The sequence below is a fragment of the Lepisma saccharinum genome, chromosome 13 (assembly GCF_977018435.1).
Source record: "Lepisma saccharinum chromosome 13, izLepSacc3.1, whole genome shotgun sequence".
Classification (NCBI taxonomy): Eukaryota; Metazoa; Arthropoda; class Insecta; order Zygentoma; family Lepismatidae; genus Lepisma; species Lepisma saccharinum.
In genome coordinates, this window is record NC_139241.1 from 84,863,948 (window position 1) to 84,889,349 (window position 25,402).

At 37.8% G+C, this 25,402-nt stretch overlaps 1 protein-coding gene across 2 annotated transcripts in view; it reads left to right on the plus strand.

The window, feature by feature from the left end:
• LOC145997486 (cytochrome b5 reductase 4-like) overlaps positions 1–25,402 on the plus strand; it is a 162,879-nt gene that overhangs the window by 120,939 nt on the left and 16,538 nt on the right. For both annotated transcript variants that reach the window (XM_083134588.1, XM_083134589.1), the window contains 5 exons: positions 5,792–5,892; positions 11,238–11,394; positions 14,108–14,614; positions 19,675–19,987; positions 24,807–24,893. In XM_083134588.1, the coding sequence (XP_082990714.1) occupies positions 5,792–5,892; positions 11,238–11,394; positions 14,108–14,614; positions 19,675–19,987; positions 24,807–24,893 (1,165 nt within the window). The remainder of the gene's footprint in view (positions 1–5,791; positions 5,893–11,237; positions 11,395–14,107; positions 14,615–19,674; positions 19,988–24,806; positions 24,894–25,402) is intronic.

The window sequence follows — 25,402 nt, forward strand, 5'->3', positions numbered from 1 at the left end:
ACTTTCCCCCTTACATGTTGCCAACCCATGACGATATTTTGTCCTTTCTTGTATATTAAGAACATTTATATATTTTTACATAATATTAATTTGTATTAGTCTTAACTATATCACACCAAGCACTATTCTGTCAATTAATTTGTGTAGCCTATCCTTTGTGGATTTGTTTTCAATCTTTTTCCTTTTTTTGAGTTCTCTTTTTTGTTCTGAATTTTGTATGTGTTCCTTTTTGTGTCTTTTTTATGTTTTTTTTGTTTGCTTGTTATTTGTACCAACATTTAGTATGTAGAATATGTACAGGTTGACAATTAATGAACTATATGAAATAAAACGGAAATTAGTGACAAACCACGTAGTACACAAACTGTATTGCACATGTAAACGACACTACAGACATTCGGATTTAGGTTATGACATGTTCGATGTCTGCCATCTCTGGCGATGATGTGGGGCAGACGAACAGCAAGATTCTGCATGACCCGCTGAAGTGTCGAAACATCGATGACCTCCTGAATGACAGTTTTCAGCTCGGCAATGGTTTTGGGGTTATTTCTGTACACCTTGTCCTTAACATAGCCCCCTTCCAGTGGCCTCTGGGTACCCCAGAGCCAGAATGCGGTCCCCAAAATACTCCTCCAGGACATTTTCACTTGCAAATGGCCGACATCAACACGTTGCGTGCGCATATGCATACAAATTCCCATCATGCCCTGTGGCCAGCCACGCAGTTTGGACGTCATTACGCGAACCGTTCAGAAATTCTGACGGTTTTATTTCATATAGTTCATTAATTGTCACCCTGTATATGTAACCACTTGGGTTAGGTGGTAGAGCAGCCGCAGGCTGAACCTCGCCCTTTACTAAAGGAAAATTGAAATTGAAAAAAAGGATTCTTTTAATAATTTTGGGTCTGTCAAGGTACAATTTGGATCAAAGAATTTATGTACCTGTACCACTTATTGTGTTCAAACAAAACTCTTACAGAAGATGCATTTGAATCACGTTGAAATGTCGAAGTTATAAAAGAGTTTTGGCTCAAAGGTTTTTTTTTCTTTTCCAAATGTTATTTGTTCTGTCAACTCTTGGAAATCCTTTATCATTTTAGGTCTATTGGTTGCATAGGTATTGCCAGTGCTATTGGAAATGAATTAATTTTACTCTGGAAACAGCAGACAGAAAGGGTAATAAGTTCGTTGAAATGGCAGGGTTCTGGGAAATTTAATGAAAGGTAGCATCTGCATGTGCTGTTGTATGGGAGGGGGAATCAAAGATGGAAAATGCTGGGTGCAATTCTCCCCGTCCATGTTTGTTCATGGAATTTGCTCGTCGAAATTGTTTGAAAGCCGTAGCGAGGCTGCATTGAGGTAATTTAATTGTTTCCTAAGTCCATATGCTGTCGGGTTGCCATGGCGACCTCGGTGAGGGCTTTCGGGTACGTTTGGTGTCTGTCGTTGGGCAGTTACGCGGAAAGACGACGAGACAGCAAGTAATTGTCTGGAAGCAGGAAATGAATTCAGTGGCTGAGGGAGCGATTGGCATCACTTCCTGCCTGTAACCTTTTGGTTTTTTGCTTGGGTTTCTGCATCAAAGCAAAAATAGAGCTTGCTGAAGTGGAAGTGATAACTTGTATGCTTTGCAAATAAGTGATTTATGAAAGTGCTTTACTTGTATACAGAATTGATTGATTGATTTGGTTTATTTTACTTTGCATTTCTGCCACTTTTAGCTAATTGTGAAGATGAGGATGATTGATGATATGATGAAGGGACACGCAAATGCCTAGGCCTGGATTCAAACCCAGGACACCTAGCATCGTATCATGGTGTGCTAACTACTACACCACTGAGGCTGGCGCTTGAATACAGAAATGGTTGTACTTCTCATGATGATGATATTAGTTCATGTAACAATAATTTAATTACTTATTAACCCTTTCCCTTCAGTGGTTGTGCACATCCATTCTTGCTTGCGTGTTCCTGAATACAATGGACACATTCACTCATTCCTCCCAGTTAAGAAAATTTACATAAAGCTCCTTGCCAGCTAGGATAATTTGTGTAAGCATACTCCTGCATATACCTGCTGCGTTGTCTCCATGTTGAAAAATACAAGCATCCCCTAATTTGACCATACATCTTCTCCCCCACATAAAGGTTGAAGGAAATTTCCACTTTGAAGCAAAATCTCTGTAAGGAACACTTCTCACATTCTTTCTTCCTTCCTTCCTCTCTCTCTCTTCCAACCACAAATGGCTGAACCAGCTTGATATCCCCGGAACTATACTCTGTCTTTGTGTGGAGCAAGGCCGATGGAAGATAAGGGGAGAAAACGACTGGGTGGAGCAAAGCAGTGCATGCTGCACTAACTTCTCCTGTCCAGTGTTCATTGGTCAAGCCCCCTCGAATCAGTGTACTTCCGCAGAGAGACTTGTTTTCGTTCGCTTGCTCCTTAGATTCCCAGAACAGTGTGTTCATTCCATGTATTGTAAAAGTATTTGCTTTTTATTTAGAAACAGTCGTGAGTTTTTGCCCCCAAACATCGCTGATATCTGTCAGTATGGTATGCTAGGTGTAAGACTCCGGTCTTCCAAAGTGGATATTATCTGTAGAAGACATAGAAACAAATCTTCCTAAGTGGAGTGTCAAAAGAAAATATTAAGCACAACATTTGGAAAGTGATTTTATTATGGCCAAAAGGAATTCATTAAACAGCTATGAAGAATCAAAAGTAGCATTTCGAGTGCATTCGCTCTATCTCTCTCTCTTTCTCTCAGGGCCTCCCCGATGGCGCAGTAGTAGCATCGTCGCCTTGTAATCAAGGGATCCTGGGTTCGATACCCGGTGGAGGCACATAGTGGTTCGGATTCCACTTTAAACTGTAGGTCGAGTCCCGATTAGCCTTACTGTGCATAAAGTGGACTTAAAACACCAAATCAATCAATCTCTCTGTCTCTCCCTTCTCCCTCTTCTTATGCTATAATCCATAGTTTGATTGATAGATTGATTTGGTGTTTTAAGTCCACTTTGTGCACATTAAGGATAATCAGGACCGGTCACTACAGTTTAAAGTGAGATCTGAACCACTGTATGCCTCCACCGAGTATCGAACCCGGGAGCTCTTGATTACAAGGCGACGGTGCTACCACTGTGCCATCGGGAAGGCCCTATAATCCATAGAATCGTACTTGTGTTTGTATCTGTACACGTGAACAACCACAAATATTTTGATGTTATTTATGATTTTGTATATCTTAATATAAGTTTATTATAATAAACATGGCTGCATTTAAAGGGAGATGGATTAATGGAAGTTCAGAAACCAAAATCTGTAACCCATTTTCAAAAAAATTATTCAAAGCTTCACAAAAGTACAACATTGAGTCAGTGCTGAAACGATCGAGCTAGAATTTTAAGACATTTGGAATTCTGAAACTTGATCGAAACAGCATTTATTCTCAGAATCACAGCCAACCCGCAACCGCTCCATTTTCACACCTTGATAAAGTTGAAATTCCCCCTTGACAGGAGTTCCAACCTAGGATCTCCAGTTTCGTAGCATGTTACGTTTGTGATTGAGGTTACAGTACATGCACCAGGCTACACACACAGTTTTCAAAATTCAAAAAATTAAGTTTTAATGTCAAACAACAAGAACTTTATGACTAAGATTTCCATCTATCTTTTAAAGCTCTATCGTGAAGGTATTTTAAATGTAATAACAAAATATAATAATTGTGCATTTCAGTACACACTGAATGAAATGTAAAAAAAGAAAAAAAACTTGTGCTGCATATTCACTCATCTGCTGGATTGAGTAAGCCTCCTCAAGGATATAACAACAGCAATAATAATAATAATTATTGTTATTATTTTGGAATGAACTTGGTTTATTATTATGAAATTTTAATTATTATATAAGTATTGTTATTACTTCTTATTATTCTAATTTCTGGTGACGCCCATGAGAACAATTATGAATGAACCCCACCCCGAAATTGTTTTCTGCCTATGACCATGATAATAAGTGAGTTTTTAATCAAAAGTCCTATTCCTAGGCTGGTATTAGCAGCATCCTAAATGCAGTGGCGTAGCATGAGCATTTCGGATGGGAACGCCAAGTTCGAAGGAAGGGTAGGCCTTTTTTTTTTTTGCTTAAGAGTTTACTTATGGAATTAGCCGACATATCTATTGTCTATTTAAAATCACAATCTCATTGTGTTTATTACATTAAGTCAGCCGGGTTCCGATAAAACATGATCCATGCTTGTTTTATGTAGAAAATAAGATGCCTCAGTGTGCAACAAATGCTTGGAGCACTGGTGTTTTATACATTTTTAATTAGATTGCTCAAGGCAGAAACACCGCACACCATTCGGAGTATTTTGCTCCACACGTAACACATGTGTAGCAAAACAGTATTTTATAATCAAGGAAACCTTTTGGCATGACGCAAGTAATTAAAAAACCTACCTGAATCACAAGCGCCTTTAGAACAACAGTAGACTTCATTGTTGTGGATGATACAACTACTGATTGATTTGGTTTATTTTATTTCGCTTTCTACCACTTTTGGCTAATCGCAAATATGAATATGAGTGATGTTATTGATGAAGTTGATGAAGAGACACTCACAAAGAACAAACATGCGTAGGCCGGGATTCGAACCGGAAACCTCTGGCATCTTAGCGCGCTGTGCAAAACACTCTGACACGAAGGTGGGTGGATGATCCAACAATCGTACACTCTACTGACGTAACAGTGCCTATTAGTAGTAATTCAGAGTTTCAGACCACTGTTTATTGTATCTTGAGAATGCTGATAAACATTTTAAAATAATTTTGTCAAGAGATCATACGATGTTAAGAGTTTTGAAACGAATGCTAAACATTTCCACTGGCACAATATTAGGCAGTTAGATACTAACGAAAAAATATTTTTTTTAAATAAATAGTTTTGTGGGTTAGGTGGTAGAGCAGCCACAGGTTCAACTTCTATCGCGAGGACTTTATCAACTTGTTTGACAAAAAAACTGTTTTGTTCTTTTAGTTTTTAATGCACTTCACTGTTCTTGCAATAAATTACACAATGCAGGGGTCATTAAAGATACGTCAGTCAATATTGCTTATTGTAGCATCACACAGCATGAGCAGAGGCACGAGCGCGAAAAACCGGGTAGGAATTCTACTTCTGTCGTCTGCATCGGAAGTACAGCGCCTTGAATCGGAAGGCAGGAAAGGTCACATGGCCCCTAGAACCAATCAGGTCTCCGTACGCCTGCGTATGGCGAGAGCATTTCGCCCGTGCTGTAGAGATCCAAGGCACAAGCTTTCCCTCCTTCTCTCTGCCTACAGGCAGGCATGGTCCTGTACGCCAAACCTAGCCGGCGTCCGGCAAGAAAAGACATTAGAGAAATGCTACAAGGGGAGCTGTTAGTGGAGCGTTGTAGACGGATCGCGAAAAATAGCTTTTATAATGCCATAATGCTCAAACATGTATATAATTAGTCACGTTTTACTTTATATTTACAGCATTTATGAATTTTTAAAATTTTAAATCAGGGAATGCCGGGCGTATGGGCGTACTAGGATGCTACGCTACTGCCTAAATGTATCTAATTTGTTCTGGTGTGAAAAGGGTTAATTCATTTTTATTGAGAAAAGTTTTGATGCATGTTGTTAGTCTGTATCACTGTGCAAGTAATTTTATCGCATATATTTGTGTGTTATGGTTTCATGTTTCTCATTTTAAAAACATTGTGTTATTAGTTAATTAGTCCACTGTATTTATTTCAGGTAAAGTCTACAATGTTACCTACTACATGGACTTCCATCCAGGTGGAAGGGAGGAATTGATGCGAGGTGTTGGAACTGATGCAACGGAGCTCTTCAGTCAGGTATTTGATAATTGTTTTTAGAAGTCAGGTTTTTCATTTTGTGTTCTTTATTATCATTATCTTTCATTATAGTGACATTTTCTGTAAATGCCCTGAGGTAGAGCTGGTCCTAGGGAGGGGAAACTCGGGAACTCGCAGACTGCCCCACATCCGATGACAATAATTGTGTATGAGTTTATAAGATGCTGTCCAGTCAGACCTTTGGTCAATGCCAGGTCATCTGGGACTATGTAAGCTTATTAAGGCGAAGAGATACAGTTATGCACCATGTGTGCATTTATTTGAATATCGTCGGAATGGACAATGCGCTACTGAAGAAAAACGTAGGTGTACAAGAGAGAGTATGAATCTCGCCACATGTGACAGGTCGAAGCATTTTTCAAAGTTGATTATTGAGCTAGATACGACCTGTAAAAAATATGACTAATAAGAATTTTTGGAATCCCATGTATTCCTTATGGGGAATCAACTTCAACATCAAGTTACGGCTAATCACATGGGAGTTTCGACTCTTCTGCTGGGCAATCACTTCTTGAAACTGCCCTCTTTCCGTTGATACCATTTTCTATTCCATCGAAAGTTTGATATTCACAAGATAACAAATCAAAAAATACTCCCATATGACCAATGCATTTGTCCTTACCTCCTGGCCAAACCTGGTGCACATAATACAGCTAAATTTCACCTAAAATGGAGTTAACTGACTTTCAAGGAGCTAGATTTACGAAATGCTTCCTAGAGTAATGTTAGTTGTCAAAGGGGTGGGGCGCTGCTATTACCGTTAACTCTAAATTGATGACAATTTATTTTTAGTTTTCACCATCTAGATCCGGTGGCATCACCCATCTCATCGTTGTACAAAATCGAAAATAAGGGATTCCCTGATAACAATATTATGCCAATTTCATGTCAACACGGCGCTATAAAAAAGTAGCTGTGGATATAAAAGGGGATGGGGCGACGCAGCCAATATAATAATATCACGTCACGTGCAAAATGTATAATCATGGCAAAAGTTGGTCTATGTGATACCAGTGATGGTATCATAGTGAGGCACGGGGGCAGGCACCCCAGTTCACAGCCAAACGAGTGCACGAAAGAGCCAGATCTGGCTCCAAGAGAGATAAGTTGGCAACACTGACTCAGAAAGAAAATCCGGGCGGAGACGGTCTTGCATGCCCTTAAACTATTGAGAATATCTGGACAACAGCAAAAGCAAACTACATGAAGATTCACGTCAATGCTGCAGATATTATTTTTCAGATTTTGGAATACCATAGCATTTTTTTTTTTTTTTTTTTAAAGGAGAGGAAAATTCGAAAACAGATGCCCTGGCACTGCCCAAAGCTCCATCCAAGCATTAAGGAAATAATTTTAGTTTTCCTGACTTTGTGGATTGTTTCGACAAAGCATACTTAAAAATATCCAAAATTATTTAAATTATATTTTAAAAACAAAGTACTTTCTACATAAAAATAGTGTTCAAATATTTCAATCAAAAATAGGTAATATGCACTATTTGTTTAATTTATAGGATGAAATCGTGACCTGAAAATATTACGAGGGCTATTTTTTTTTTTCCAACTTCCGATAGGGCATGACATCTAAACCACAGTGAATAGCAAAATGGATTTATTGACAAAAGTTATGTACACGTATAATCTACTTTTCAACGTAATCACGAAGAAGATTCAGACATTTATCCAATACCCTCTGCAAAAAAAGGTGTCCTGAAGCTCTTCCTCATTGGTGTGGAAGCGCCGTCGTCCCAACCACTTCTTCATCGCCGGGAAAAGATGGAAGTCACTCAGTGCCAGAACTGGGGTGCAGTGATCAAGCACTTCCCAATGGAATCGTTGAAGAAGGTCGTGGGTTGACCCAGCAACATGCAGTCAGGCATTGTCATGAAGCAAAACAATGCCCGAAGACAGCATGCCCCTCGGTTTGTTCTGGATGGCTCTGCATAGTCTGCACAATGTCTCTCAGTATGCAGCCGCACTGATTGTGGTCCCTGGCTTCATAAAGTCAACCAGTAACACACCTCGCACTTGGCGGGAGAGTCTATTGTAGCAGACATCTGTACGCACCCGTCGCTCAGCTTCAACTGAAGCGGTGGCCTTGGTGGAGGTGGTGGTAGTGGCAGAGGAGACACCAATCACGCTGCGTAACGCCCAGCTTCCTAGGGCTTCACGGACTACCTGACGGCATCAATCGGAGGTTGAAAATATAGCCCTCATATTTTATATGAAACTATGTAAATTCCCTACAGCGTCACTACCAGAAATTATGATAGAGAATATTATTAGATGTGATCCAAACTTGCTACTATTGATAGGTAAAATAGTAGTTTGATATAAATTAGTTGTAATAATTTTTGTATGACTCCTCTACCTCAGACTAAGGCACAAAAATCTCTGAAAATTTTTCCATATAGGGTGATTCATAATTTCCTTCAGGGTTTCGAAAGTTTATAGTACAAGAACTAACACATACAGCAAAAAAGTGCATATCAGTACACAAAGAAAAAACTACAAGTTTGAAACGTACCTTACAGGTGGTAACGCGGTAGACATCAATCCTGAAATGAAGTTCCTGCCACACAAGTCCTAACGTATCACAGGCAGCCAATCTCCTTGAATTTGTTTTACCACACACAAATTGTCTGTAGGTGCGTCTGTTTGCTATTTTATGTAAAATCTCCGTCGTACCATCACAACCGACTCATATATAGTGCATTCTAAGACACGGAATGGTTTCTGTTCGCTAGTGAATACCATGTTTGCGTTAACTGCGTTATACTGGCACGTAGCGGCTAAATCTACAATTACATGATGGGGCCCATTACAAGTGCAAGCTTAGAGAGATTCCTCATGTACTGATATTCATCCTTTTGCTGCATGTGTTATAGTTCTTGTGCTAAACATTCGAAACCCCAGAGGAAATTATGAATCACCCTGTATTGTAGGGCCCAGGCCCCACATCCACCTAGGGCCAGCTCTGCCCTGAGGCATTGACAGTGTTGGTCTGGGGAAGGCCTGATCAACTTCCTGTATTTGTGGAAGAACACTTGATATGCACATGTGACTGCAAAGTGAGCAGTGGTCAGAAATTTTCCTAGGGGGGACAAATCGAAGATATCGAGGACACCCCCTCCCCTCAAAAATATTGTGATACGGACCAGTGGCATATGCAGAAGTTTGTCAAGGAGGGGTTCATTGTTATAATTATTGCATTATCGGTATTTTAAATTGTTATTATTATTATATTATTAATTTATTATTACTAGTTGTAGCAGTAGCAGCAGCAAATGCAGTAGTATAAGAAGCTTCAAAATGTTTGAAAGTTACAAATTAACAGAGATACAGTGTTGCAAATTATGAAAGTTTCGTACCAAATTTCATATGTCAAGACCATTTTTAAACAATGATGCAAAATGAGGTGAAATAAAGTGCTTCGTTTATAAATTGCCATAAATTGAAAAAAGTAGATGGAAATTTCCAACCCCCCTGACCCCCCTGATGTTGTGAAGCTCATACGAAAGGAAATGTAAACAAATTTCTCTTGAAATAAACTTCAATAATTTTTATAGGCAAAAATAGCTAACATTTTGTGTAGAAAAATATACAAAATACTAATCATGTTAAACCATAAATAGGGTCATTATCATTAAACTGTAAATACACATGGCAGGTTGTATTTTGCAAACTATCATTAAAGAAATTGTCAAAATTCAGCTACAAAGACTAAAAATATTTTTGGTTACAATTATATAGTACATCCAGAATGTTTTATTTTCACTGGAAGAAGAGTTACTGAAATTATTATAGTTCCACTAACACACTCAACAAACATTTCCATAGTAGGTTCATATGAACAGTATGAGAAACAGAAAAATGTATATTTACATATATTTTTTATTTACTGTAATCAAACTGTTCAAATATTTTACAGGGCCATTTACTTCAAAAAGCCTTTCTATGAAAATCATATATCTATATATATGGTGCCAAGCAATTTTAAGCATGTTTTTTTAAAAAAATAAAACAATCGATTTAAATAAAAAATCTGATTTTAATTTTTAAAAAATCGTCAAAAATAATTTTTTAAAATAAAAATCATGATTTTTATCCACCCTGTACTGTAGCATTGTAAGAGGGGCGGAAGGGGGAGAGCCACAGGAAGGATGGGATGAGGAGCATCATGCACCAATGGCAGCTCGACAAGCTACAAAATGTCCACTATACTCGTATAAAGTGTTTGTTCCTCGGCCACTGTCTATTTTCAATTTGAACAACCTTCATACACAATGAATATAGCTAGTTGTTACATGAGAGGTGACACGTGACTACCACCTTGCAGCCCCTGCTTTCCAATTCAGTTATGATGGAGTCGTAGAACAGGGCACAGCACACGTTCGCTGTAGAAGCATCTTACGAAGACAATGGGGATATTCCTTGGGCAGCCAGATCACCAGATCTGTCGGCATATGATTCTTTTCTTCGGGGTATTTGAAAGCAAGAGTATTTCAGTCAACCCCTACGCACCCTCAATGAACTTGAAGATTGGATCGGGAAGAGGTGGCTCAAATTCTCACTGATACAGAGTGTGTGGAATGAAATGGAGGTCATCGTAGTAATAGTTTTTCTTGTATGTACTCATTGCTTGCATTGTAGAATTATTTTTCTGTAGTTTACGGTTATTACAAGCATAAGAAAACAGTTTTTCGTTGTGACGTTTCAGGAGAACACACGCTCCCTTCATCAGACATTTATTTTCATTTTGACTAAAGATACAGTTATAACAATGGTTAGCAATTTTTTAAACAAAAAAAAATCTGTTATATAATGGATGTTGTCAATGTTACATTGTTGTAATATAGAAACTTAACTGTGAAAAGAAGCAGTCTGTTTCTGAAACATCACAACGAAAAACTCTTTTCTTATGCTTGTAATAACCGTAAACTACAGGAAAATATTTCATTGTAGTAATGTTATTGTCTCAACTAAATCAAAATGCAAGGATTGTACAGTCACGGACACTGCCGGCTTGTAATGAATACATTGACTTTCAATCGAATCGTTACAAGCCGGCAGTGTCCGTGACTGTACTTGTATTTTCTTGTGGTATTTCTTCATCAATGAATAAAGTAATTCATTTTGCCTTCATTCTGTATGTTTTGTTATGTATTATTTTGTTGTAAGTGTGGAGTATTTAAAATCATGCGATTCATTGCTGCACCCTGTATTTATAATATTTATCGATTCATTTTCTTTGATGCTCATCTTTTATGGAATAATATACACTTGATTTTATAAAATTACTAAACTTTGCTTCTTTATCTTTAGGTCCATGCATGGGTAAACTACGAATCTATCTTGCAAAAGTGTGTAGTGGGTCGACTACGATCGAGTGTCACTAGTCGCTCCTTCTATCAAGGATTAGGTTTTTTGAATTGTGGGAAGCAAAAGAAGAAGTCGGACATGTCTCCTTCGTCAGAAAATGGTGAGTCGTACTTATGAACGGTGTTGCCTGCATGGTCTGTTCTGAATTGTTTCATTTCAGTTGCTCTAATATCGAACATTACAGCTGAAGAATCAGTATAGTAGGTGCATGTATATTTAGTTTCTGACGGAAACAAGAAATAGAACTGAATAGAAAAGTTATTTTCATTTATTACAGGGCGATGTTCGGTCTTACGCTGCTCTACCACCTAAACTCTGGACAATTAAAAGTTACAATACATACAACACTAAAATCAAATATATGACATGAATGAATTCATGATGAAAGTTGTGCGAATTACTCATAATCATAATAAAAATATATTAATAACTTACATTTTCCGAGTATCTATATTGCTTCTATGACGTTTTGGGATGCAACTGCTCCCTTCTTCAGGCTGTTCACTTTTAGGTTATACTCAATTCATAACCACGTCGACCTCTTATTAGGTATAGGATATGGGATTTGTTAAGTGTGTGTGGTTAAAAACAGTAAAAACCTAACACCCATAACAGGAGCAGTTTTTAATCAGGAAAACAGCGTGGTAATATGACGTGCACCTGTTATGGGTGTTAGGTTTTTACTGTTTTTAACCACACACACTTAACAAATCCCATATCCTATACCTAATAAGAGGTCGACGCGGTTATGAATTGTGTATAACCTTAAAGTGAACAGCCTGAAGAAGGGAGCAGTTGCGTCCCAAAACGTCGTAGAAGCAACATAGATACTCGCAATACGTAAGTTGTTAATATATTTTTATGACATGAATGAATTTAACATAATTTGAAAAATAATAAAAAAATTAAGATAGAATACAATAATACAATGAAAGACACATTAACACGCACACACACACACTTTCCAAATCGAGACTAAAATAACTTATACACAATTTGAAATATTCGTTGTGTCAGCTAAGTGTTCGCAAAATGCAGGGTTTTACTTGGTTCTTGTTGTTACTTAACTGTATGAGCTAATGCTCAATTGTTGTTTATAATAAAAATAATGGAACTCGTTCTTTGAAGTTTTTGGGTGATGTAGCAGATAAAATGTTATCAGGAAGAGCATATACGAGAGGGAGAAGGAGCCTTCGAAACTGACAGCAGAATGGCGTGGAATGTCGATTTTTCGCCAACCTCTTGAATGTATAGAATTTCTAAATGTTAGTTTCTCGTGGAGGGAGCTAGGTGTTTGTAATTTTAATATATTTTATACTAAACAGCATTCATGCAGAAGACATTGCCTAGACTTGTTGGGAATTTTGTAAGCATTGAGCAAGGGTAACATGTGCACATTTCTCCTGATCGAGAGAACGTAACAAATGCAGGGAATTCTGTATTTTTTGTATTACCTTCGATATTTTACGTTGTAAATTTGTACCATACAGCACATCGCAATGATTAAAATCCGGATATATTAAGGTTTCGGTGAGATATAATTTTGTTTCTCTAGTAAAAATGTGAAATAGTACACTGTAATGTTCATTTTCCATGTTTCTGAAAGGTGTGAGGTGCATTTTCCGACCATGTTTTGTCACAAAATGATGTGAAATGAACTGCAAAGTGCGAAGTAAACCCTTAAAAGTGAAATTTAGATTCTATTTACAAACACAGCGCTTTCAGATTTCTGAATTTTCCTGTCACTTACGGAATTCATGGAAAATTTGTTAATTTTGTTGTAAATATTTGAGAAGCAAAAATTGACTTCTCTACACAGAACTAAATTTAATACTCTGTTTTGTTTATTTTGTGTAGTTTTTAAATCAAGTTGATTAAATCAAATATTCAAAATTTTAACACTGAAATGCCATTTTATATACTGCTTTTGATCACGAAATTTGCCCAGTTTTTGTACCGAAATCTCGATTTTTTTATTCGCCATAATTAATGAATTTCAAGAAATTTCAGGTACCTTTGGTGCTAAAAATATCAAGAATTAACCACTTTTAAAATACAGTACTTTGGAATTCCTCTCGACTGTGATCTCTAATTTAATTTTGGTCCATTTCAGACATTTACAGGTGCCTATCTGACATTTGACTGTAACATGCTTGTTTTTTTCACTAGGGTTTTAATGAATACGGTCATATTATGTTCTTGTCATGATGGTGTAATCTTTCAAGCTACTGGGTGTTCCAGAAATAATTGAGAGGTTACAAAAATTTATTGAAAGTAAGGAATTGAAGTTACGTTAATTAAACCAGTAAAGAACTAACAAGGAATGCAAACAGTTTTTTTTTTTACACCTACAAATATTCAATGTGGGCACCATTGGTGACAGGGCATGCATTGAGACAGTAGTCTACTTCTTGTCACACTCACATCAACATGGGCCCGTCGATAGTGTGTATCGCTGCGTTGATAGGCTCCCTTAGGTATGCAATATGACGTGGCATCTGTGGGATGAATACCTTGTCTTTGATGAAACCCCACAAAAAAGATGTTGCACGTGTTAAGGTCTGGTGATCTTGGGGGACCAAAACATTGAACAAAATACTGTGAGTGATGTTTGAGTGTCGCCTAGCAGCAGGAATGTGAACTCTCAGCTTAACACAACAAACATGCACAAACTGTTTGCGTTCCCCATTCATTATGGACTGGTTTCATTAATGTAAGTTCAATACTTGCAATATTTTTTTGTAACCCCACAATTATTTCTGAAACACTCTGTATATGTGCAATAATAATTTTGAAATCCTTTTTTTTTCCAGCCACCAAAGACACTGACTCGACATCTAGTGTTAATAATGGTCCCGTGCCGCCTCGGTTGGACTGGTTCCAGAAGCTTCGAAGCATCAGCCTTATCTTCTATGCAAAGAGAAAGGAAAGGACGGTGGTTCAAGTGCGGGTGCTTATGCAAAATGGGAGAGACATTTCCGTCCACATCAACTTCGGCGAATATGTGTACGTGGCACACTTGTTTCTAGAAGACGAAGTGCGGTGGCCGTGCAGTATTAAAGTGAGTGGTGAGAGCAACAATGTGGAAGTGGTGTTGTTGAAGAAGGAAGAAAAGTTGTGGAAACAGTTCGGTAAACCTCAGGACGATCATGGTGCGATTAAGAATCCTTCGGAGTGCAAGCCTTCGTTCAGAACTTTTACGGTGTTTAAGGTTTTGGAAGTGACTCACGATACAAGGCTGTTTCTACTTCAGTACAAGGACCAAGTACTTAATCATATCCCGGTAGGATACCACGTTCAGGTCAAAGCTGTTGTTGAAGGTATGCAGTTCTAGCTTTTTAAGACATTATTTACTCATGTGGAATGCACACTTTTTCCCAAAATGTTTGTGCCCGAAAACTATGGTGCATATTATGCACAGAATAATTCGGACAGCCCAACATGAAGCCATGCATGTTTTCTCTATGTCACTGCGTATAACATGCATATATCAAGAGGCGCAAATACAAGTTACGGTTGGATTTCTTTAGTAATAATAATTTTTAGGAAAACACTATGAAAGTGAAATGGCTGTTTCCCATGATTTTTCACTTTGCGTCCGAGTGTTTTGAGACATTCTTGTGGAATTCGAGCACACACCTCCTGTTACATGGGTCGCATATCAGCGGTATTTGTCAAAATAACTTCCTCCAAAATAATGGCGACTCATTGTATACACAAGACTATGTTCTCCTCTTAGTCCACATAGCAACAGCTGACTAATGAAATAGGTATGATGTCATTCACCCTTGATCAGCATAGCAACAGCTTTACGACCTACAACTAAGAAGGCCATTTCTTGAACCTGCATTGTACTGCGCATTATATACGAGATATAATTGTTTCTTACGTTTCCCCATCGAAAACCAACCAGGGTGCGCATTACACATGCGTAAATACAGTAGTTTCATCTCGGTTTCAAGCTCTTTTTGTAAATTAAGAGCATGCAGGGTAGACAGAACTAGAATTAATTCAGGACCCAGTATTTTTTTTCAAATACGTGCTAAGAAAGCCATGAAAAAAATTAATAAAGCTATACATTTTGAAATGTGACCCTAAAACATTTAATTTATTTGTTAATATAAGATTGGATTAAAAGTAATTTAATCTTGTGGCAGATTGACTTTTCTAAAGAAGGGTCAACCGGTGGCTGTTGTTGATGTACGAACTTTCTTTTAAGGCTTGGCTGAACGTTTGGCATGCGAATGTGTTTTTTTTTTTTTTTTTTTTTTTTCAAATTTTCCTCTCCATTCGAAAAACCTGTAGGATATTTCAAAATATGAAAAATTACATACCCTTAGAATTCCTTCTAGAGCATTGACGTGAATTTTTGTGTGGTTTTCTTTCACTGTTGTCTAGATATTCTGAATAGTTTCATAATTCCGTAAGTCTATTGAACTATGTGAATTATATGTATGTATGCATTCCTTTGTGATAGGTGATGTACACTCTAACAATTTCATTCTCAGTCCATTCTTTAAATTGCTGTTAGAGCCTGTGATCATGGTGTGAGTTTAATCATTGTGGCACTCGTGCAACAATACACACTTGCTGGCCATATACACTAATAGTACTAATTGTATAGATTACCAGAACAATTATCGCAGGGTGTGAAATAGTATAATTGCACTTGTATATAAAAAAATGAAGTTATTTTGGACTGTTAGATGTATTTTCTTAGGGTTTTTGAATGATCATGTTTAGGGGCATGCATATTTTGTTTTTGACAAAAACGCTAAATGTGAAATACCACATTGCAGTGTTAATTTTTCATGTTTCTGAAGTGAAGGGTGCATTTTGCTACCACCTTTTGTCACGAAATGAACTGCAAAATGTGAAATAAACTCGTAAACACGTAAACACACTTAGGGTGTATTTATCGACTCTACACCTTCCGAGGTCTGAATTATCCTGGGAGTTATGCAAATCACAGAAAATTGATTAATTCATCTGTAAATATTTGAGAAGCAAATATGGACTCCTTTACACAGGAATAAACTCAAGTCTCTGATAACTATATAAATTTGCTATTAAAAGTGAAATGTTAATTTTGTGTAGTAACTATAGTTTGTAAATCAAATTTAGGTTTTTATTCATCATTTTAACACCGAAATGCCATTTTATATACTGCTTTTCATCCTGAAATATGCCAGATTTTTGTACCGAAATCTTGATCTTTTATTCACCATAAATATGTGGCTATCTCTCTGATAAAAGAGTAAAATATTGTCTTCAGTAGGTGTCAGTAGAATTCAGGGGATTTTTCAGCTTGTTTCCGATGTTGTACTGACTTTCATTTATGAGTTCAAGTGACATTATTTGCTTGTGTCAAAGAACCAAAACTTCCCATGGGATGAAATAAATGAGTTGAATGCACCAAACTCACTGCATTCACATAGTTTTTATCCTCGGCCGGATCTATAAACCAAAAACATTACTTTTTGCGGATGATACAAACATCATAGAACTTCAAAAGAATTCCGTTTCAACAACGACACAACTAAACACCTGGCTAAACAACAACAAGCTTTCCCTGAATGTTAATAAAACAGTTCTAATAAATTTTAATCCAGTAAAACAAACAAAAACCTTAAATATAATTATTAATATTGAGGTCGTCGAAGAATGCAACGCAATAAAATTCTTAGGAGTATGGATAGACACAAACCTGTCTTGGGACATGCAAATTACTATTTTAACTCAAAAGTTAAGCAGGCTCTGCTACATGATGAGAATTTTTAGAAATGTTTTATCTTTAAATGATTTAAGGACAGTATACATATTTTGGACAGATTCATCCTGTACTTATATATGGTATCTTTTTCTGGGGCAGTTCACCCAAAATGCAGAAACTGTTTATTTGGCAAAAACGGATATATTAAAAATTATGAAAAATGTATCCCTCTCAAGCCCAACGAAACAAATTTTCAATGAATTTCGAATATTACCTCTTCCATGTGTGTACATATTAGAAACATTGTACTTTATTCATACAAATTCTGAAATCTTCTCAAAAAATCTGGACATACACAAATACAGCACTCTTATGCATAACTCCCTTCACCTTTCTACTGTCCGCACATCCAAAACACATAGTGGTCTAGGATTTCAAGGTGTAAAACTTTATAACAAACTGCAAGAGGAATTCAAGAATCATAATCCAACTAAATTTAAATCTACAGTAAAGAGCTTGCTAATGAAGTATTTGTTTCAGCACAGAGGAGTACTTAGATCATATTTTTCATTAACAGACATAACCTTTGATTTCTCTTCTATTTTTTATGTTATTTTATACTCTCTTATACTTTTTAATATGTATAAGTATGTGTTAATTCCTTTGTACTCAAAATTATACATGTAATTGATAGCACTCTATAGCATAGCACTCTATAGCCAGCAGAAGTAGAGTTTGGAAGCTCTGTTACTCCTAAAATGTCCTCCTTGATGTGACCAATCATTTGCATCCACGTATCGAACATACACATCCATCAATCAGAAGGCTGATTGATGTATGTATTTCTCTGGAACCACTTCACTCACAGGCAACTACCACCGAACCAAAAAAAAAAAAAAAAAAAAAAATAGGTAAACACAACGAATTTACTACCACGTCAACCAACCTTCACGAGTGCAGTTATCGCATTCTTTTGTCAACAAGGACTGGACACTGGCACGCGCGAGAGCAGTTCACAACTGTGAAAACAGGGTTTTTCCGTGCACAAGCAAGGAGTCTCGGTTGGGCCACGGTCTGCTTCACTCTACCCCTCCCCTCCCCACCTCAAGTCCGAGTGGAGGAAAAGCAAAGCAGGGAAAATGGGTTGGGTTTGGTTGCATGTGCATCCAAAGTGGTAGCATCCCAACAGTTGCAGAACTGTTGTGCCGATTAGATGGTGTCGGCATTGAATGGACGCGGGGTTTTCAATCGGCTCGCTTTCCAAAACCATGTACGAACGTTGGATTGAAATGTTCGGGCATGTTTGACACATATTTGAAACAACAAAATTCTAGTCGCCAGCCCCAAACTTTTAAACTTCTAAAGACACCAGCCAGGTAATTGAAGACTAAAATTGGTAAATGCTGTAAGTGCCACAATAATTCAAACACCGTTTTCCACGTTAAACTGTGAAATGCGCCATGCTTTATAATGTGGTAAACGTGAAATGTGGCTGGTAGCCCTCTAAGTAGTTCAAAGGGCATGTAAAGAGGTCACTAGTGTGCACGTTCTTACGGTCTGATGTTCGGAACGATGCGATTTCCCAACGCTTTCACTTTTGGCACTTACAACATTTACCACTTTTAGTCCTCAACTAATAAGATGTCGGACCTCGCTTTGCTATTATTACAGCATTTACTCTTCCACTAATTTCTGGTATATTGTTGGTGATTTTCGTTCTCCATTCGTCCTGTAGCCTCGTGAATAATACATGGGTGGTTTTCGGTCGAGTGGGTCTGGCACGCAACCGACGCTCCAATTCATTCCAAGATGTTCTTAGGGGCTCAAGTCCGGGCTTTGAGCGGACCAGCTAAGCACATCCACCTCACTGACCTCAAACAACGATGCAACAAATCCTGCTTTGTGGGCAGGGGCATTATCATGCTGCTAGAGAAAAGGACCCATTTCAAACTGTTCTCACAGTGTGGACCTCATGCTGTTGTCTAAGCCCAAGCTCAAAACAGGAAAAACAGGCCAAGACCATGACACCACCGCCAAGTTCACTTGCGTGTCTGGTGACGTTTGGCTATATAGTGTACGTACATATAGAAACTAAAAATAGTGATTAAAAGTAGTACTGAACCAATACCACTTTGAAATTACACTCATATCCATGATGATGCTCTTATGGATTCTCACTGATACTGATGCTTGATAATTGTAATAATTAAAAAGTTAAACTATTGATTAATATTAGTGTAAGCAACAATTTCCAATTATAGGCATCGATTTATGAAAGTTTTGCTACAAAATATTCATGAATTACTAAAGAATATTAAAATAAAATTTATGTAATCACTAAATACAGTTTTTCCACACAATATCATTGCCGTTTAATTTAAACTTCAAATTTTGCATAATTCTCAGGATAATTAGACTGCGTGGAATGTTTGCTGATCCCACAAAAGACTAAAATGCCAGAAAGGTATCAGCCAGTATCGGTAAATAAAATCCAATCGATACTTTCTGATATTAATACATCGCTATCGGTTCAGCCCTAGTTAAGTCCAACAATTCAACACAAATCAATCGCCACTGATCATGTACAAACAAGAGACATTATGAACATTTATGTAGAACTTTAGATTGCCTTTTAAGTTGTATCTCTCACTCTGCATATATTTTCAGGGAACGAGATCGTGAGGAGCTACACGCCAGTACCACTTACGCTCCACAAAAAATCCCTTCCGCAAGACGTCGACCCGCAACAGTGTACTGGTATGCTGTGTCTGATGGTGAAAGTGTATGCAGACGGTACCCTTACGCCTGTGCTTAATAAACTCCAACCTAGCGATTCTGTGCAAATCAGTGACCCTCTTGGCTCGTTTAATGTGAATGTGATGAAGGACTTCAAGCAAATCTATTTTCTGGCTGCGGGAACTGGCTTCACACCAATGGCGCAACTTATTCTGTATGCGTTGGACAATCAAAAGATGCAATGGTAAGGGCTTAAAGTGCAATGCTGCACTTTAGTAGCGTTACTTGTTGTTTTGCTTTGAATCCAGTGGCGTGACGTTCTCGTAACTGTAAGCAATCCTAGTAGGGATGGGCCAATATAAAACTTACCTATGCCGATAACCGATATTCCAAATGGTTCTTGAAGAACCAGAATAGTTCCTTGCCCTCCTGAATAAATGTTTGTTTCCAGGTGACTGCAGTGCAAAAGAAGTTGCAATGTAGACATTTACTTTTTTAAAAAGTAGGGCATGGAGAAACAAAAATACATTAGAGTATTGAAATTGGTCTACTTACGTAAGTGAGTATGTATTCTTATGTGAACGACGTTTCGGAAGCTTTACTGCTTCTTTCTTCAGGTTGTCGTATTTCGGCTCGGAATATCAAGCCACGTCAGAGAAGTGTCATGTAAGGATACTGGGTGAAAGGTTTGGGTTAAAAACACTTCATAGTGCTCGACATATACAGAATTAAAACTACCTTTGTTAAAAACCCTTAAAACTCACTCTCGTTAAAACCACCACTACGGTGAACTTGAGTGGCCGTTGAAAGCCCTAGTTCCCTGCCAAGGTGAAGCGTGCGAGCAGCTGGCACCGTGCCACGGAGTGGTGGCGTACTTCCCCTCCCACGAGAGATCCCTCCCATCCCTGTTTCTTTTTCTCTTGTCACCAATCCAAGGAGAATTCGCGTTCCACTTCGGCTGTTCTTTTTACCTCCGAGGTGACATGGAAGCCTATCGGTGCACTTTTATTATTCATATTGTCCCACTTTTTAAAAAAGCTAATCCATACATCATCTAAATTGCCTTTATCTCACAATAAAGCACAATACTTTTTCTGCAAATGGGTATTATATATCAGTGGCGTGGCGTGACTTTTTCAAAAGTGTTACCGGCCAGACATTATCATCTCCACCCTAAGTTCTTCGCCTCCGCCCAAATAAAATATGCCTTTGATCTAGATTTTTGTTCATTTCGTTCTTTTTTTTTCTCAATCTGCTCAGTGATTTGGCCACAATCACTCCTAGAAAGAACTGCCACTCATGAGAGAGTTACCGCAAAAATCCAGTGAATGGTAGTCGAGCCTTGTCAACCATCACTGTTTCTTTGCAAAGAGGTGGAAAGGGGAAGAAGAACCACACATTTGGGTCAGTTTGACGTTTGTGCGGTGAGCAGACGACAGATGTACGTTCTACTGTTGCCAACTTAGTTTTTTGGAGCAAGGTTTGTCCAAATCATGAATCAGATCAAGTACTTATCTTTTCATCTATTACATGAAAGGGTCTCAGTTGTAGTTAAATCCAGCTCTGGCTTTGCAGTCTAGCTCTTGTTGCTTCAGAGAAATAGTATCCCCGTTTTAGGTGGGATGTAGCTCTTTTCTGGAAATCCAATGTGACAACACTTGCTGATCCGGTAGGTCGCAGCGGCAACAGGGCCCCTAAACAGGCATATGAATAACCCCGTAGCACACTTGCCTCTAAGTATTTCCCCACTCTTCCCTTGCATTGGCACCCTTTCTTCTTGCTACCTCTTGAGGGTAGCGGAACGGCCTGCCTCTTCTCTTCTGTCGGCTGCAGGAAAAATGTCCTCTGCAATATACACTCGACTGCAACGCTGTCGGTTAACATATTTAACAATGTTGTTATTTTATTGAAAAAAACCTTTTTTATTTCTCTACATTTTTGCTGTTACCTGCGGTAACACCAGTTACACGCCTCTTGTTATATATGCATTTAGTATTTCCGTGTAACGTGCAGTAACGATAAGAACCTCTCATAAACCGGTCCTTACCTCTTGAGGAGCAATTCCCAAGTTGGGAACATTCCACTTCAAGAATAATTCCATGTGAAAATATCAGTTCCTGAATTGGGATGTCCTGATTTGGGACATCACATCGAAACGTCACATTTGTATATTTCTAGCATACACGCCTAGTTTGAAATTCGTTTGTTTCTCCCTTCACTTTTCTCCTACTTACAGAACGTAATCATTCTTCCAATTGCTTACATGGCAGGTTACAGTCAAGTATTGCCTCATGATAGAGAGTAATGACGTCTATGGTATCTGGCCAGAGCGGCAGGTGCATTGCTGACATGTACCTTACCACCACCATCTGTTGACTACTGAATACCAGGCTTGCAACAAGCTAGCCATGCTGATTAACATTTGAATACATTAAGCTTCACTCGGTAAGATTACGTGCGAGATATAATAAAAGAAAAGGTAAAAATGCTCCCCTGTCCTTAGCACCACGCCATGAAGGCGTACCCCACACTTTCTTGATCTGGTCGTGAGTGGGGGTGATGTGATCAGTATCACGCCCCTGACCGCCTTTACCCCCCAGAGTTTCCCCCAGGTACCCATGTCATTCGACGCTTGGTGGGCGCCGGGGCCGCTTCCAACGTTAGAAAAGTTCCCAGATATGAACCGGCTGGGGATCGAACCCGGGACCTTTAGCATGGTAGTCAGACACGTTATCGACTGAGCCACCGTGGCCACATGCGAGATATAATACACTCCTCACAAAAAAATTGTAATATTTTTACATTCAGCAATATGTAATAGGCAAGATCTTGGAATTCAACAACACATGGTATGTGTCTGCTGCACGTTCTCGTGTTTTCGCTGACATATGCCACCCTGCCTATCACCTATCGTCTAATCATCATTGCCTTGTAATCAACAGGTCTTGGGTTCAATTCCCGGTGAAGGCACATAGAGGTTTGGATCCCAGTTTAAACTTCAGGTTCAGTCCCGATTAGCCTTACTGTGCATAAAGTGGACTTAATAACATCAAATCAGTCAATCAATCAATATCTATTGCCTAATATAACAATATTCCAAACTTTTTGTGAGAAATGTTCTATTTTGTTTTTATTTGTAAGCATTATTTACAATGTTTAAATGCACACATAGCCTCTGATTGTAGTAATAAGTGTACATTTGTTCACAACCTAACTTTACATGATATTAGCACCAATGAAATAAATGCAGCAATCCAAGTGTCTTAGACTCCACAGCCCTGAGATAAATTGTCCCAGCACGATTTGCAATGGTATTTTTTTTTTACTGTACTTGCAAATTCTGGTGCACTTGGTAAAATTTTCATCTCAAAAGTAAAGAATTAGTTGTTCTCACAGTCTGTAACAGTCTGTAACTTGTTGATTTTCAGTAATATACCTTATGTGGAACCGAAAATGGGAAATTGACTATTCATTTGTCTTGATGTACTTGGTCCGTAAACCACATTTTCTTTGTCTTCTTTCTTCTCTGACATTTAATTCTTGTACTTTTCATCTGCATGGGCTGAAGTGCTCATATATACAAACAGGCTCTCTCAGACTTTCTTTAAAAAAATTAAATCATATTTTGATTGAAAATATCGATTCAGTTGATCATTTTTATTTTCCATCTGTACTAATGAGATTTATCACTTATTCAAGTTAAACAAAATGTTAGAAGCTACAGGAATTGAAGATGCAACCTCACATTTTTCAAATTAATTTTCACTTGATCATGGAATTCTTGCCATAGGTGCACATAGCTCATGTTTTATCAAAAATAGTCTAAATTTTACGTATGTTGGCAGGCTCAAATCTATAAAAACAACATTTCAAAGATCACACATCTTCCTTATCAAATTGAATTTTTCTTACTTCACATAGGAAGTCGAAAAACACACAAAAACCAGAATTATTGTCACCACTGTAGAAATGAACTATTGTCCATGGTTATTGCAATTAAAAATCAAAAACATATTCAAATTTGAAGTTAGACTTGAAGCTTTCCTGGTGGCAAATGATGAATAGATTCTCTCGGGCTAACGACCAGGTGAGTTTTGTCTGTAACTCATCTGGTCGATAGACCGAGAGAATCTATTCACAATACTCAAATTTGTATTTCTGAATTATCCTGCGAGTTATGCAAATCACGGAAATTGATTAATTCAGCTATAAATATTTGAGAAGCATAAAGAACTCCTTTACACAGGAATTAACTTGATTGTTCCTCATTTTATATACGGCTTTTGATCCAGAAATGTGCCTAGTTTTTTGTACCGAAATCTTGACCTTTTATTCACCATAAATATGTGGCTCTATATACTGTATGCATAATTGTCCCTATTTACCTACTCTCTCGATTTCAACCCCTAAGTGCAGCACACACCTTTGCCACCCGTTCGAGAGACAACTCTCTATTGGCCATCCCCTCCCACAAGACGTTTTATGGAAATTCCTTAACAGTCACTGTTACCCGAGTGTGGAATGACCTCCCTAATGACATAAGAAACTCTTCTTCCCTCGGCCAATTCAATTCAAAATTAAAAAATCATCTTCTGGAGTCAACGAACGAGTACTGAAAACAGGGAAATAAAATTAAACCTTCATGTAAACTTGAAGGACCAACACACTGTTGTAATTTGAGTATGTTTGTTGTGTGTGTTTATGTTTTACGTGTATTTTTTTCACTTTTCTTAGTGTGTATGTATTTTTCTGTGTTTATTTTTTATTTTTTTTGCATGTTTTTCTTGTTTGATATCTTAATGTTCTTAGTTTTTATACATTTCATTATTTGGTATCTTAAGGTTTTTTGTTTCTATATATTTCACAAACAGTTAGCTATAAAAATCCATCTATAAAATGTAAAATAGAATGGTTAAGTGGAAGAAAAGGCTTGTGCCTTAACTTTGCCATCCAAAACAAGGAATAAATAAAAATAATGTTAAATGTCATTCCTTTGAACGCTGATATACATAAAATATGCACTTTTAATACCACCATGTTAAAATATATGTTTTTTTTTCCAGGGCAGTCAGTTTGATGTTTTTCAACAAGACTGAACAAGATATTTTGTGGCGAGATCAACTAGATGCTTTGGCAGAAGAGAATTCTAGGTAAGTTACTTCAAATGCTTTTGAATCTCTCGGAGATGATGAGTGGGAGAATATGTTTTCTATCTAAAATATCAGGTTTCCTTGTGCACACCACCGATAAGTCCATGGATAACTCATTACTCATCAGTCCTTTTGACTGAACACATCAGTTTTACATTCTGATAGGCCTGAGCCTACAGTAGTGTGACCAGGATTTTCAGATGAGAGGGGGGTGGGGGTATGTATGCTCGTTTTAGTAGTCATCCCTTATTTTGCCATCTTTTTCTGCTATTGACTTTCTCTGTTTTTATATAGAAATATTGTGTCAAAAGAAGGGGATTATGATGCCCAACAATCCCCACTTTGGCATGTCACTGTGAGCCAATACCTCTTTGAACCAGTACCAATGTCACTATGTCACTGATGGTACTCTAACAATTGCAGGGAAATTTACACTTTTTCTGGGTAATCAACATTTTTGTACTAGTACACTGAAAGTAGGTTCTTGAACGAAGATGAAATGGACAAGC